Below are 13,140 nucleotides of genomic sequence, written 5' to 3'. Positions count from 1 at the left end.
GTTCTAAAGCCAGCTCTCCTTGGCTTGCATCCTGGCTTTGCAACTTACTAGTCACTTAAACTTTGTGTGCCTCAGTGCCCTCACCCACAAAATGGGAATGATGATAATCGTACCTATACCTACTTCATAAGGTTATTGTGAGGATCAAATGAATTAATTCAGGTAGAGCACTTAGAATAGTTGCCTAGCACGTAGTAAGCACTTATTACATGTTAACTATCTATGATAATGGTGATGATGATAATAATGATCTCTCGAATAGTCATACGTATGTCCCCTTCTGTCCCTCCTGACTGTGACTGCCATAGTGTAGACTCCTATCTTGCATAAATCACAAGAGCATTCTAACTTAGCTGAATTTGAACATGATAGATGCTCCATGCATTGTGTGGGGGCACTGTCATGACACAAGTTTTTTAGATATGATTCCTATGCTCCTAGAGTATGGAAAAGCAGTATAGCCTACAGCTTCTCTGTCCAACACTAGTTTCAAGTGGTATTAAACTTGAACTTTAAATTCAGTTTAAAAAATCATATTAAAAATTAAGTTCCTTCAGTTTTTCCTGTATCTCTGAGGCTATTTCTGTTCACTTTGCTCATTTATTCAGTTCTTTATATTCCATATATAAGGGAGATCATGTGGTTTTTGTTTTTTTCCAACTGACTTATTTCAGTTAGCATAATGTTCTCTAGGTCCATCCATATCGTTGCAAATGGTAAGATTTCATTCTTCTTTATAACTGAGTAATACTCCATTGTATAAATGTACCAGAATTTCTTAATCCAGTCGTCTACCAATGGGCATTTCAGTTGTTTCCAAGTCTTGGCACATGTCTTATTAGGGAGACCACTTTATGGACAGTGTAGATGCCTGAGGAGGATGAGGGTTGGGGGAGAAGGGTTATCACTTTGTGAGTGGTGAAATGTCTAACTATTACATTGTTTTGTACACCTGAAACTAATATTTTTTCTTAAATTAGGTTCCTTAGTCACAGTAATTACATTTCAAGTGTTCATCAGCTTGGAGTCAGGCTACTTAGATTCATATCCTGGACCTGTCATTTCCAGCTATGTGACCTTGGGCAAATTAAATAACCTATCTTTTCATCTATTAAATGAGCCTAATAATAGCACTTACCTTAAAGAGCTGTAGTAAGAATGAAATGAATTAATATTTCAGTGAGTAATACCACTCACTGTCTGGTACATAATAATACTCAATAAATTTTAGTATCGTAGTTTAACAGTAGTAATTCTAGGAGTGTCTCACAAAGAGGAAAAGTTCTCTCTCTCTCTCTCTCTCTCTCTCTCTCTCTCTCTCTCTCTCTCTCTCTCTCTTTCTCACTCTCTCTCTCTCTCTCTCTCTCTTAGAAAAATAACATTACTAGTTGATGAATCTTAAGGGTTTGGTCCAATGTTTGGTGCTGTGTGAGTTCAGCATGGTGCAATGGAACCATCACTGGGCTAGGATTCTGGAGACTTCTCATTCTAATTCTGGAAGTGGTTCTAGCGATGGCTCTGGAATTCATTTTTTTTGTGTAACCTTGGGCACATTGTTTCCCCTCACTGGCTTCAGTGGGGTGATTGCACTGTTATAGATTGTGTCTCTGCCTTACCAGTTGCTGTACTCTTTAAGGGAAGGCTCCTGTTTCATATGGCATAAAGGAGCAAAGATAGAAAAAAGCATGGCACATCTGAGGGATAGTAATTAGAGATGCTACTTACCAAGTGTCAACTCTGCACTGTGCACCATATATACATTATTTCATTTAATTCTCACAACAGCCCTGTGAGGTAGTCATTATCCTCATTTTGCCAATGGGGGAAAAAACTGAGGATACAGAAATAGAGGTTTGGAAAGGCAAAGCCACTGCCCACTTTTAAACAGCCAATGGTGAGTGGTAAGATAGACATTCAAACCCAGTTTTTCCTGACACCAAGACCGCTTTCTGAGCTACCGTGTCATACTGCCTAGGAGTCTAGATGGGAGAGAGTGGAGCTGAAGAGGTAGGTCAGAGTCACTCCAGTATAATTATGGGGGAGGTATGGGAGGGAGAAAGACTGGAAACAGGGAGACCCATTAAGAAACTGTTGCATATAAGTAGGAAGTGAAGGGATTCCTGAATTGGGGCAACAACCTTGGGAATGAAGAGAATGGAACAGATTGAAGACATCCCACTGCCACTCTATCACTCTATTGTCCATTCTTTGAGGGTAAGAACTGTCTTTTTCATCTTTGTATCTCACAACTGCCTGTATTGTCTACACACACACACACACACACACACACACACACACACACCACAATACAACACTTTGCACATAAAACCACTGTTGATTAAATGGATTCAATTAAATTGAATTCATAAGATTTGGTGACTGATTTGATCTAAGAAGAAGACCAAGATGGCTTCCAGGTTTAGAACTTTGGTCTTAGTGAGAACTCTGAAGTTGCTTTCCATGGAGTTGTAGTGCTCAAAATAACGTCCTAAATACCTTGCTATCCCTACCCTAAGCTCTGTCATTGGCAAGGCCCCAGCTAGAGTAAAGCCTACCTTCCCTCCCAATAATTTAGCCTCATGGTCTGGGAAGGAGGCTGTTTCTCCTGGGGGCCTCCCTTCCGCTTTCCCTGGTCTGGGCAGTGAGTCCCTCTTCGTAGTATTTGAATCAGAGGAAACAGATAGACTGAGGAAGTGAAGAAAAAACAGGCCGCCTGGGCTCTACTAGCCAATGTAAACACTCAGTGGTTTCCTGTTGTTATAGCCCAAAGCGTCCCATGACATCATTCCTGGCCTTTCCAGAACACACTAGCTTAGCCCAGCCTGCCAACCTGCCCAGGGCTGAGTGGCAGTCACCCCCCCTTCTTCTCCAGGGTTAGATACTCCGGAACTGGAGAATTTCTCCCAGCCAACAATTTCCCACCTGCCAGCCAGCCACTTAAGACTTTCTATCCCTATAAGGCATTGGAGGCTGCAGGCCGGACATGCTGTCCCACTTCCCAGAGGCCCAATGGCTTATGGGTCATAGCAAGATTTCCCAAACCGGAAAAGTTATTTTACTTCTTTTAACAGAGATTTGGAGTCAGAAGAGTGGGAGGAGTGTATAACACACAGTCTCTGAGACAGGCCTAACTGCTTCCTCCCCTTTCTACCCTACCCAAGGGCATACAGGTTTGTGTTCTTAGTGTTGGTCACAAATTCCTAGAAACAGAACTGTAAGGGCACTTTCAAAAACTTGTAGTCTAATATTTCCATGGTGCATATGAGAGCACTGAGGCTCAGAGAGGGAAAAGGGACTGGTCCCAGTCACCCAGTTGGTCAGTGCAGCATAAGCCATACACTGTTAGAGGTCAACCTGAGCTGTCTCGAGGCAGAATGATATAGTTGCAAGAGCTCTTGCCAGGAAATTCAGAAACCAGGGTTCAAGTTATAATTCCTCTTTGAGTGCTTGGATAAATTCCTCCTTTTCTTTGGAACTTGGCTCAGACAGCCATGATTCAATTTAGGGCGAGAAATATTTATTGAGAGCCTACTGTGTTTAGTAGAGCTGGTGGTTCGTGGGGATGGAAGATAGCATGATTAAAACACACCCCATTTCACAGGTTGGAATGGAAAGAAAATGAAAGAGATGGTCTGAATTCTGTAGGAGACCTAAAGCCATGCCTCTGTTTCTATGCAGAATCAAACCATAATCAGGAGACTGGGTTCCTTCAGGGCCACAGCCTCACCCCACTTCCTTCAGAAGGCAGCAGAGAGCTTTCATTAGGCCAGATTTTTGTTTGCAAAAATGTTTCCAAATTGTAGTCTAATTTAGCTGGGAGATTTGCATAGAGAGGTGGTGAGGTCCTAAATTACTGTCTGGAAAATCAAGCCAAACACATTATGGTAATTCCTGCAGCCAGCAGTAATTGGATTTCAAGCTATAGCTGTGCCATGGAGCACAGGCAATTTGAAATAGCTCTTTTAACCAATCAAGTTCATCACAGCCTAAATTAGCAAGTAAAATTCAGAGGTGTATTTAGGGAAAAGGATGCCTATTCCTGCATCCGAAGACGCACAAGACTATGTGAAGTCATTGCATTAGCCAATCAATTTAACCACAGCATGGATTAGAAGAAACACAAATAATATAGCGCATTTAGATGCCTGCAGATGCACATCTGCACGCAGATGCAGGAGGCTGCCCACACAAGTTGGGAAACAAAGTAACACACATACACACACTCAGACCAGCAGCCACACAGAAAACACACACACACACACACACACCAACCAGAACCTAGGAAAAGATAGCTGTCAATCTGGGAGTTCTGGGAGGGCTACTTTCTGAACCTCTGTTCATCTTTCTCCTTCTCTCCCTCCTCCCCAATTGTCGTGATTCAAATCTTACGGAGCATTTTTTCTATAGTAGCCTTAGAAAGCTACCCTGCACCTCACCACATCTATACCCACTCCCACTTCACCACATCAGACTCTTGCTGCCTGTTTGTTGTCTGGACTACAGCAAAGATCTTTGATCAGGGCTCTCCAATGTCGGTATCTTTCCACTAAGCCATCTTCCATAAGGCTGCCTGCCAGAGGGAGTCTTTCTAGAGCTCAGCTCTGTTCTGGCTTCATTCCTGCTCAAACTCCTTCTATTCCTTCCCACTGTCAGCACAAGGCAATCCAGACACCCAACATTCATGGGGTAAAAAAATACCTGGGGTTCCTTACCCTTGTTCATGCCTTCTGCCCTCCAGAAAGCAGAAGGCACCAAGCCCATCTCCCTACCCATGCATACCCCAAGCTCTCCTGCCCCCTGCCCTCTCCTGCCCCATACCCCTCTTCTACAACCACTCCATTCCAAACCTACCAAAACCCCACCCACTTTAGATTTTCCTGAGTTGTTTGAATTTTTTTAAAAGATGACTACATCTTTACCATTAATTTTTTTAATTTTCTCATCCTTCAAGGCCCAAACAGAAAGTTACCTCCTCCACGAAGTCTGCCTCTAATCTATCAAAAGCACTGTATTAGAGAACTGAACTTACCCCATTCAGCTTTCATAGGTATGTGTGTCTCTGTCCTCAGAGTAGAGCTGATGGGGGAAAAGGACAGAAGTCCTTGATGCTAGTGCCTCTACTGGGGAAGACAATGTGCTGGTACTCTTCTTGTGTTACTACACTGCCTACCGTCTTGCAAAGACAGGCTGACAAAGCCCAGGCCTCTGGACTCTCAGGCCAGCGTCTTTTGAGCTACCCTATTCTAGTCATGGATTTGAGTCTTGGCACTGCCACTAGCTTTCTGTGTGACTATAAGCAAATCTCAACCCCTCTCTCACCTTGATTTTTTTCAAGGATCCTTTCAGTTCTCAATTCTATTATTATAAGATTCAGGGTTTTATGCAGCTCCTCCCATGAGGACTTCTGGTATTAGGCATGCCCACTATCATTATCATTCTTTTCTCTCCTCTCTGCTGTTTCTCTCTCATCTCTGTTTCCCTCTTTCTTCTGTCTCTCCCTCTCTCTGTCTCTGTTTTCGGTCTCTTCCTGTCTCTATCTGTCTGTTCCCTCCTTCTCTCACCTTGTGTCACTCTTTCCCTCTCCCTTCCTTCCTTCCTCTCCCTCTCCAATTCTACCTCTCCTCCCTCTTTGTCTCTCTGTCTTTTCCTTCCAGCCTCTCTCTCTTCTATGTCTCTGTCTCTGATGCTATCTCACTGTCTCTACCTCAGCCCCCAACCCTAGGGTGTGAATCTGGCTTAGTAGCTTACAACCTAAAATAACTCTGATGCTTCCTGAGTGTTACTGGTGAGTAGAGGTAGAAATGAGGTCCCTCTAGGGCCTCAGGAAGCTCAAATCCCCCACCACTCTCCTCAAGAAGGGCTCAGAGAGCTAAGAGGGTAGGAGCCAGATCGCAGGGCCATCTGGCTCTTACCCTCCAGCTTTTCACCCAAAGAGAGAGTGTTGCTCTTAGATCACAAAGGCTCTCCATCTCCTAGATGATCTGAGCCAGAGATTCTTAACAACAAATTCTCACTCTTCTCATTCTCCTACTCCATCGTTTTACAGATGTGAAAACTGAGGCTTACTGATAGGAATGGAAAGGCCCACCACTCCACAGCGAAGTAATGGAAGAACTGGTACTAGAATGCTGGTCTCCTGACTCATAATCAAGTGCTCTGAAAAGACTACAAATTTGATTCAACACCATCAGTTAAAAGGCACCTTTCAAGAAAATTTTGTTAGAAGAGAAGACTGAGGATAGTGATGGGTGGGGTGGAGACTTCATAGATATACAGATTGTGAGCACTGGAGGACAGGATATAGGTCTGCTTGTCTCCAGTGAAAGCCCAATACAGTGTCTGGCCCCAGCTCAATGATCAATAAATGAGGTAGGGAGCTGCCATCCGTGCACTTGGGGGACACTGATGCTTCCTCTGGGACTCTGGGTATTTATGAGGAATACGCCAGAAGCTTGGAAATCAAAAGATCAAGGGATTTAGTCTGAGTGTGTTCTAAACTTGCTCTGTCAAGAGTTCCCGCCTCACCAATCCCCATAAATCTATTTCTTCTTTTTAAAAGGAGTAATGATATCTGCCTTATCTGGCTCCCTGGGGCTTAGAGCAGTTGCAATGAAAAAAAAAAGGATAGGAAAGAGCTTTGACAAAAACAAGACTGCGCTCTGCAAATGTGATGGCTGGGTGCTATGGTGATGTCCCAGCTAGCAATTATGTTCTCGGTAACTGTGGGCGCCGAGTGAGTCATCCTCTCAGTCTCAACGCCAGAAAGAGGCCTTGAAAGGGGAGAAATGAGGTGAGCCTTTCGTTAAGAGTTTTGTTTGTTTTTTCATGCAGGGAGGCCAGAACAGGGATGCACAGAGAGCCCCCATCTCACATACATGCACACTGTGCCCCAAATTCCAACCTTCTACGGGCTGAACAGCCAACTTAAGCAAGGACTGCATCCCCTCCTCTGCTGTTTAATCTGAGCTACCAGTCCCTAAGCCACTGGGGTTTCTGAGGAACAAGAAGTTAAAATCTCCAAATTCTTTTCAGTCCCAGTTGTACATCCAGCCTTGGGCTCTATTTCTGACTCTAACTAATTTACTCTGTGTCTTCAGGCAAATTGCAATCCCACTCTGAGCCCTTTTCATCTGTGATATACAGAATGATCTAGATGCCTAACATTATCTTTCCAGTGTCCTAGATTTAGAATACCTGGTTTGAGTCCTAGCTCTGTCCCAACAACTGTATGACCTTAGACAAGATTTTTTTTCTGGGCCTCAGTTTCTGCTACTATAAAATGAGGTATTTGGCTTAGGTGCTTAGCACTGCGTTTCAAGAATTCTGAACTGAGATTCGGGAAATCTGAGTTCTAGCTTTGACTGCCACAGAGTGAATCATTGTCTGAATTCAGATTGGTCTCATCATTTTTCTGGGGCTCAATTTCCCTATCTATATCATGAGGGAATCCAAATATAAATTATCTAAACACACCTGTGATTCTAACAGCCTGTGGTTCTAGAATTTTACAAGCACTGAAAAGGAAGTGAAGGGAGGGGGAGGCCACACCCAGAATAATTTCTCATAAGCTAGCAGTGGTTGCCCTCTAAAGGTCTGACCTGAAAGTGCAGGCCCTGCTAGATAATTGCAGAGGCAAATGCTGAATTGCTGAGGCAAGAGTGCAATACAGAAGACCAGTGGATGCTTTACCAGATAGGGCCAGACACGTAGACTAGGGTTGACTCACAGACTTCCTGTTCTTGTATTAATGAGGATTCAGATAGAAGCGTGTGCTGGGAGATTGTGCCTCCCCTCCTAGCCACCAATAATAAGAGACTTTCCAAGACTATACAGAGGGCATGACCAGTAGGGTCTCTGCCATGGTTAAGTAGGTAGATTTCAGGGTGTGTGGATGAATGTTTGGGGGTGAAATGTAACTGTGCTGTGAAGGTAGGTGTGAGAACAAGTTAGTTCCATGCCTGAGAAGTTTTCACATGTAAGGCAAAAAATTCTTCTTGACATATGGAAGGAGCTGCTCAAATTAAAGTGTTTCTCAGCATCCCCATCTCCTCCCTACCCTCCTCAGACAAGAAGTAATTCATGCCTGGGCAAAAGACCCAGTATGAACTTAGTATGGATGTGAGAACCTAAATCATGAGGAGAAGAATAATATGAGTACTGGAGAGTTTCAGTATGCGGGAAAGGCCCTAAAGTCTAGGGGATTTGTGGGCTCAGTCTTGGAGTATCACTAAATTTGGGGCAATCTGCAGACTCATTCTTGTGGGAAATTATGTGCTAGAGGGTTAAGATGGGGTCAGATATAGGGTTCTGTTACAGAAATAGGTACATACTAAGCCTTTCATCACTGTCATTCTATAATGCTTCATTATATTAGTACTAGGCAGGTCATGAAATTCTATATTACCCTCCCTCTTCTCTTCTCCTTGGTTAAAATATCTGACCACGCAACCCAGATGTAAACGGAAAAACAAAGGAAGACAATATTTCTTTTTGTGTGACAGAGATGGTTGCAGGTCTTGTTCTGCTCCTAACTCACTATATAACCCAGGTCAAGTCCCAGTTTTTCTCTGGGCCTCAGGTTCCCCACATAAAATAGGAAGAGATTGGACTTGATGAGTTCCCAGGCTTCTCCCAGCCCTGTCATTCTACCTGCTTCTTTTTATAATGTCATGTGACATTCTCCTTCTCCCAAATAGGGCCCAGCCATTTCCTAAGGGCTTTCCAACCCTAAGGTCCCAACTTACTCATTTAAGCTCTTAAGGCTCTCCATCCTAGCTTCACCTCACCCCCTCATCCCACTGCCACCACTGCTGCTTCCTGCAGTGGAGTCATCTTCTCTACTTTTGGTTGGAAATTCTAATCATCCACTTCTGATGTTGGTAAGTTAACAAAGATTCACACAGTATTCCTTTAAAGTGACAGAACTTCCAGCTCTGCCACTACTTCTGCGTGCCTTTGGGGAATTCCTCTCCCTTCACTACACCTAATTTTTCCCATTTTTAACTTAAGGTTAGAGGACTAGAATGATCTCTGAAAGCAGCAAATTATTCCATCTTCCACTTCTAGGCAGTGAAAAGGTGGAGATTGTCTTTGATGTTGTGCCATAATCTTAATCTTCTTTCAGTGTTTCTTAAATGGGAATCTCTCTCCCCACAACCTCCCACCTCTGGTAAGTGCCCAAGGTTTCCATCATCATGTACTAAACAGGAGAGCCAGCCTTCCATTCTACTTCCTCAACTTCTGGACCTGTCTCCTTCCCTTCCCCACCCTGTTCCCACCACAATCAAAAAGTTCTTTCTTAGTCAAGGTATCTCTGTATGATAATAGTTTATTGTGAGGAACAGATGCAATAAAGGTAGCAAACTGCTTTTTACCCTATCAAATAATTTGCCCATACATCTTGTCATTAGTTTATTACTCCATCTCTGTTCCTGCTGATGCCCATAAGCATCTCCCCCCAAAATCACAGACAGACCTTGGAACGAAGATTTCAAAGGACATTTTATTCAAAGTTTTGTAAACAGAATTACACTCATAGCTTCAGTAACAGTGAGAATTCAATTCAACCTCCCAGCTTAGCCCAGTTGCCTGGAGCACTTCCTCAGAAACCCGAGTGGCTTCACTTGAAGTCAGACTTGAAGAGGTCCCATCTCTCCCTCTTGAAGCCAGTTCCAAGAGAGGTGCATGGTTTTTGCCATCACAGGAAAAGCCAGGAAGGAAGAGCATGCAGGTAGTAGAAGAAGAAGGGAGGGAGAGGAGGGAAGAGAGTAGGAGGTTGGAAGGTGGGAATATTCAATAGCAGCAAGGATTGGAGGTAGACCCGTTGTGGGTACTGAAAAGTGTTTGGAAAAAATGAAAAAGAATTGTAAATGAGTATATCGAAAAAGAATTGTAAATGAGTATATCAGGGAGAGGCAAAAATATGTTATAAAAAAATCTGGAAGAGGAAATCACTGGCCTATTCTTGCCAATAATTCAATTTCCTCATTCTAGTCTATGCAATGTGCGGCAATAACATTTCATGTCTATTAGTGACTATATATTGTTATTGTAGCTGAGATAATGTGGTAATATTGACTAGTATATTGTGGTTAATGGTGGCTAATACTATATCTAAAATATTATGTAAAAAAATCACAGAGATGGGAAGGAGAGATGAGGAGTGGATAAAGATATAATGGGATGAAGAGGAGGTCATGGAGTTAGCGTGCTTCTCTGGGTTCAGATCTGACTAACTGGCATCTGTTTGGACTCTCTGAGAATCTCCAAAGACCTCCTTATTGCTCTAAGGAGCATTTGTCCCAGGACTAGTATGGTGAACAATGCTACAATCTGACTATGCCTGGGCACTGCTGGTACAGCTCACCATCAATACACATAACCAGTTGCTGTCAAATATCCACAGACAGTTGTATTGATACCCACAGCCACTCACCATTGATTTCCATAGGTAACTGATGTTAATATCCTATTGCTACCATCACTCAAAAGTTCCCCATCTAAACTATGATCTAGTTGGGGGGATGGGGGACAGGGATGAGGGAATGGAAAGAGAGAACTGGTTGAGAGGGGGATATAGCATCAATCCAGGAAGAACTATCCTCTATCCTTCTTGGCTACTCCAGAATTAAGAGAAAGGCCTAGGGTGAGGCAGAGGGGAGCTGAGGCCTAGCTGACCTTGCCCCCTAAGTCCTTTCCATCAGGATTCCCCTCTGATGATTCTACCCTTCAGGCCACAACTAGCTATTCCTGATTAGCAGAGATTGTCATGACCTGGGATTACTTTTGAAGGATTCTTTGCCAAATCCAAGGCCATAAATCCTTATGTGTAACCAAAAACTTACAAGAGGAAGGAAGGGAAGGTGGGAGTCCACCCCACTTGACCAATGGGCCCACTACAAGATCCCACTAGGCCTCAGTTCCTTGTGAGGTAGGGCTACAGCATAAAAATGCTGGAAGTGGACCAGGAGCACGGGCACCAGCAAGACACCAGTGCATATGCCCACAGTGGCTGTGACAGCAGCAGTGAGCTGACCCAGAGCAGAGAAGGGGTATACATCTCCATAGCCAACAGTGGTGAGAGTTATGATAGTCCACCAGAGACATGTAAATATGTCTCCAAAGGGGGGCTCACCCTGACCTGGGGTGGACATGTCCAAGAGCTCGGCATAGAGGAAGAGTAAGCCAAAGAATAAGATCTCAGCCACCCAAATCAGGAAAAAGGCACATACTTCCTTCCAAGAAGAATGGAGGGTATGAACCAGGACTCTCATGGCCAGGGACTTTTCAAAGAAGGCCAGAAAACGAACCACCTTGAGGAAATAGAGAGAACTAATGGCCCCAAGTGTTAGGCTGAGACGGGGTTGACATTCAGCCTTGTCACCCACCACCAATTCCACCAGCACAGGGAACAGACAGAAGATATCGGCTATATTGAGAGGACTACACAGCAAGCGTACCTTATCAGGGCAGGAAATGGACCGAGCAAAGAGCTCAGTTCCAAACCAAAGGGCACAGAGCAGTTCCAGGTAGATCAGGTGGGGGGCATGACGGCAAACAAGACCATTGTTCCTGTGCTGCTGATGGTTTCCTCCTCCCCCTACCCCATGTCCCATAGGAGTGAAGTTGGCAGAGAAGTAATCCAGCTGGACCTCCATCTCCTGGAAGAAGATGACCAGAGCACACACGGCAAAGAGTGTGGAGATCAGGGAAAGGCACTGGGGGAAAAGAGGTATGTCAGAAATACCCCCATTTACCAGCCATCCCCACTTATTTAACTGGATTCCCACCCTTCCTTGCCTCCTTTTTTTGGGAATCCCCTCAAATTGTCCTGAGTGTCTGCAGATTCAGGAACCGAGAACCATACCAAGTGTGTGACCATTGTGGAAACTTGGCAGGACCCTTTGGGAGTAACAGTGTCTAGCATGGCACTACGACACTGTTAATAAGTTACCTTGGCCCCTAGGGAAGACTGCGGTTGGTCAAGAAGCACCCAGAGCCATGGTTTCCAAGCATTCCGCAGTGCCTGGCCTTCGATGGAGTTCAGCAAAAGGTGCTCATCCATGTGGGCATTCTCACAGGCCTCTCAAGACAGAAAGTCCTGGGTTCTGGTCTCCTTGCCACTCAGTTTGAGCCAGCATCAAGGTGCCAGAGGTGCTTCCTCCAGACCCCAATAAGTCAATTCCTCCTCTAGGACAAACGTTGGCAGGACAGTGTAGTTGCTGAGTACAGTAGTAGCCCAGCACATAGCCAAAGAGCTCAGGGTTGCGGTCAAAGAAAAACTCTCGAACTGGTGGACCCTGAGCAGCTGGGGTGCCAAGTGTGGGTGGTTCCGTCAACCTGTAGAGACGGGTTCCTGGAAAGGCCCGCACTGTGCTGATGTAGGTCTCATGGTGCATGCCACCCACGTTCAGGATCAGTTTGTCGTCCAAGCCCTCCATGGCATACCGTGAGCCTGCTTCTGGGCTGGCTAGGATCCGCTGGCAAGAGGAGGGATGACAGGGGTTAGGACAAGGTCCTCCTGATCTCCTCTCCCCTCCCAGGCTTAGCCAGGGCAAGGAGGGGGTTGAGGGCCACATAAGTGATGTGGCAGCCAAGGAACCCAAGGGAGGCTACCCCAGGCTAGGAGCTGGAGGTGTCTCCTTTTACTGGGTCTTCAAGAATCAGGAGGACAGCCGACTCTCAGGTATAGTCACAGTGACTAGCCAGAGTCTCTCCTGGGCCCAGCAATTCCAGGAGGAAAAACAGCCTAACTTGGAAACAGATGTTTTTCAGGGGGCTCGTGGAGATGCCTGGTGACTCTGAGAGAATAATTGTGCCATGGTATACAGCAGGAGAGTCTCAGACAGGCAACTGCAGATTAAACAGCCAAGATGGGGACAGGGATGTCTCTTAATCCTCTGTCCATCACTTTGAAAACTTGAGGTGGGGGTGGAATGGGGGAGGGGGTAAAAAGAGAAGCTGCCAAGGGAAGCTAAATGCAGGGAATTTGGAGTGAAGATGGAGGTGACAGGGGAAACTGAAGGGCCTTAGAGATCCCTTGGCCTCCACAGGGAGTAAAAAGTGCCTGACTTGAGAAACTGGCTAGGGGGTTGGCAGACCTGACAGCAATGGTTTTTGACTCCAATTCCCCTGGCACCC

The 13,140-nt window shown here is 45.0% G+C and overlaps 1 protein-coding gene across 1 annotated transcript; it reads right to left on the bottom strand.

Moving 5' to 3' along the window:
• Nucleotides 1-9,481: 9,481 nt before the first annotated feature.
• LOC308494873 (voltage-gated potassium channel KCNC4-like) lies at nucleotides 9,482-12,479 on the bottom strand. Its single transcript, XM_081042847.1, has 2 exons — nucleotides 11,954-12,479; nucleotides 9,482-11,717 (listed from the first exon to the last, which is right to left on the bottom strand). The coding sequence occupies exons 1-2, from the start codon at nucleotides 12,062-12,064 to the stop codon at nucleotides 10,896-10,898; spliced, it is 933 nt and encodes a 310-aa protein (XP_080898973.1). The 5' UTR covers nucleotides 12,065-12,479; the 3' UTR covers nucleotides 9,482-10,895.
• Between the last annotated feature and the right edge of the window lie 661 nt (nucleotides 12,480-13,140).

This window comes from Rhinolophus hipposideros (assembly GCF_964194185.1).
Source record: "Rhinolophus hipposideros genome assembly, chromosome: X".
NCBI classification, from domain to species: Eukaryota; Metazoa; Chordata; class Mammalia; order Chiroptera; family Rhinolophidae; genus Rhinolophus; species Rhinolophus hipposideros.
This window is presented reverse-complemented; position numbering and strand designations above follow the sequence as displayed.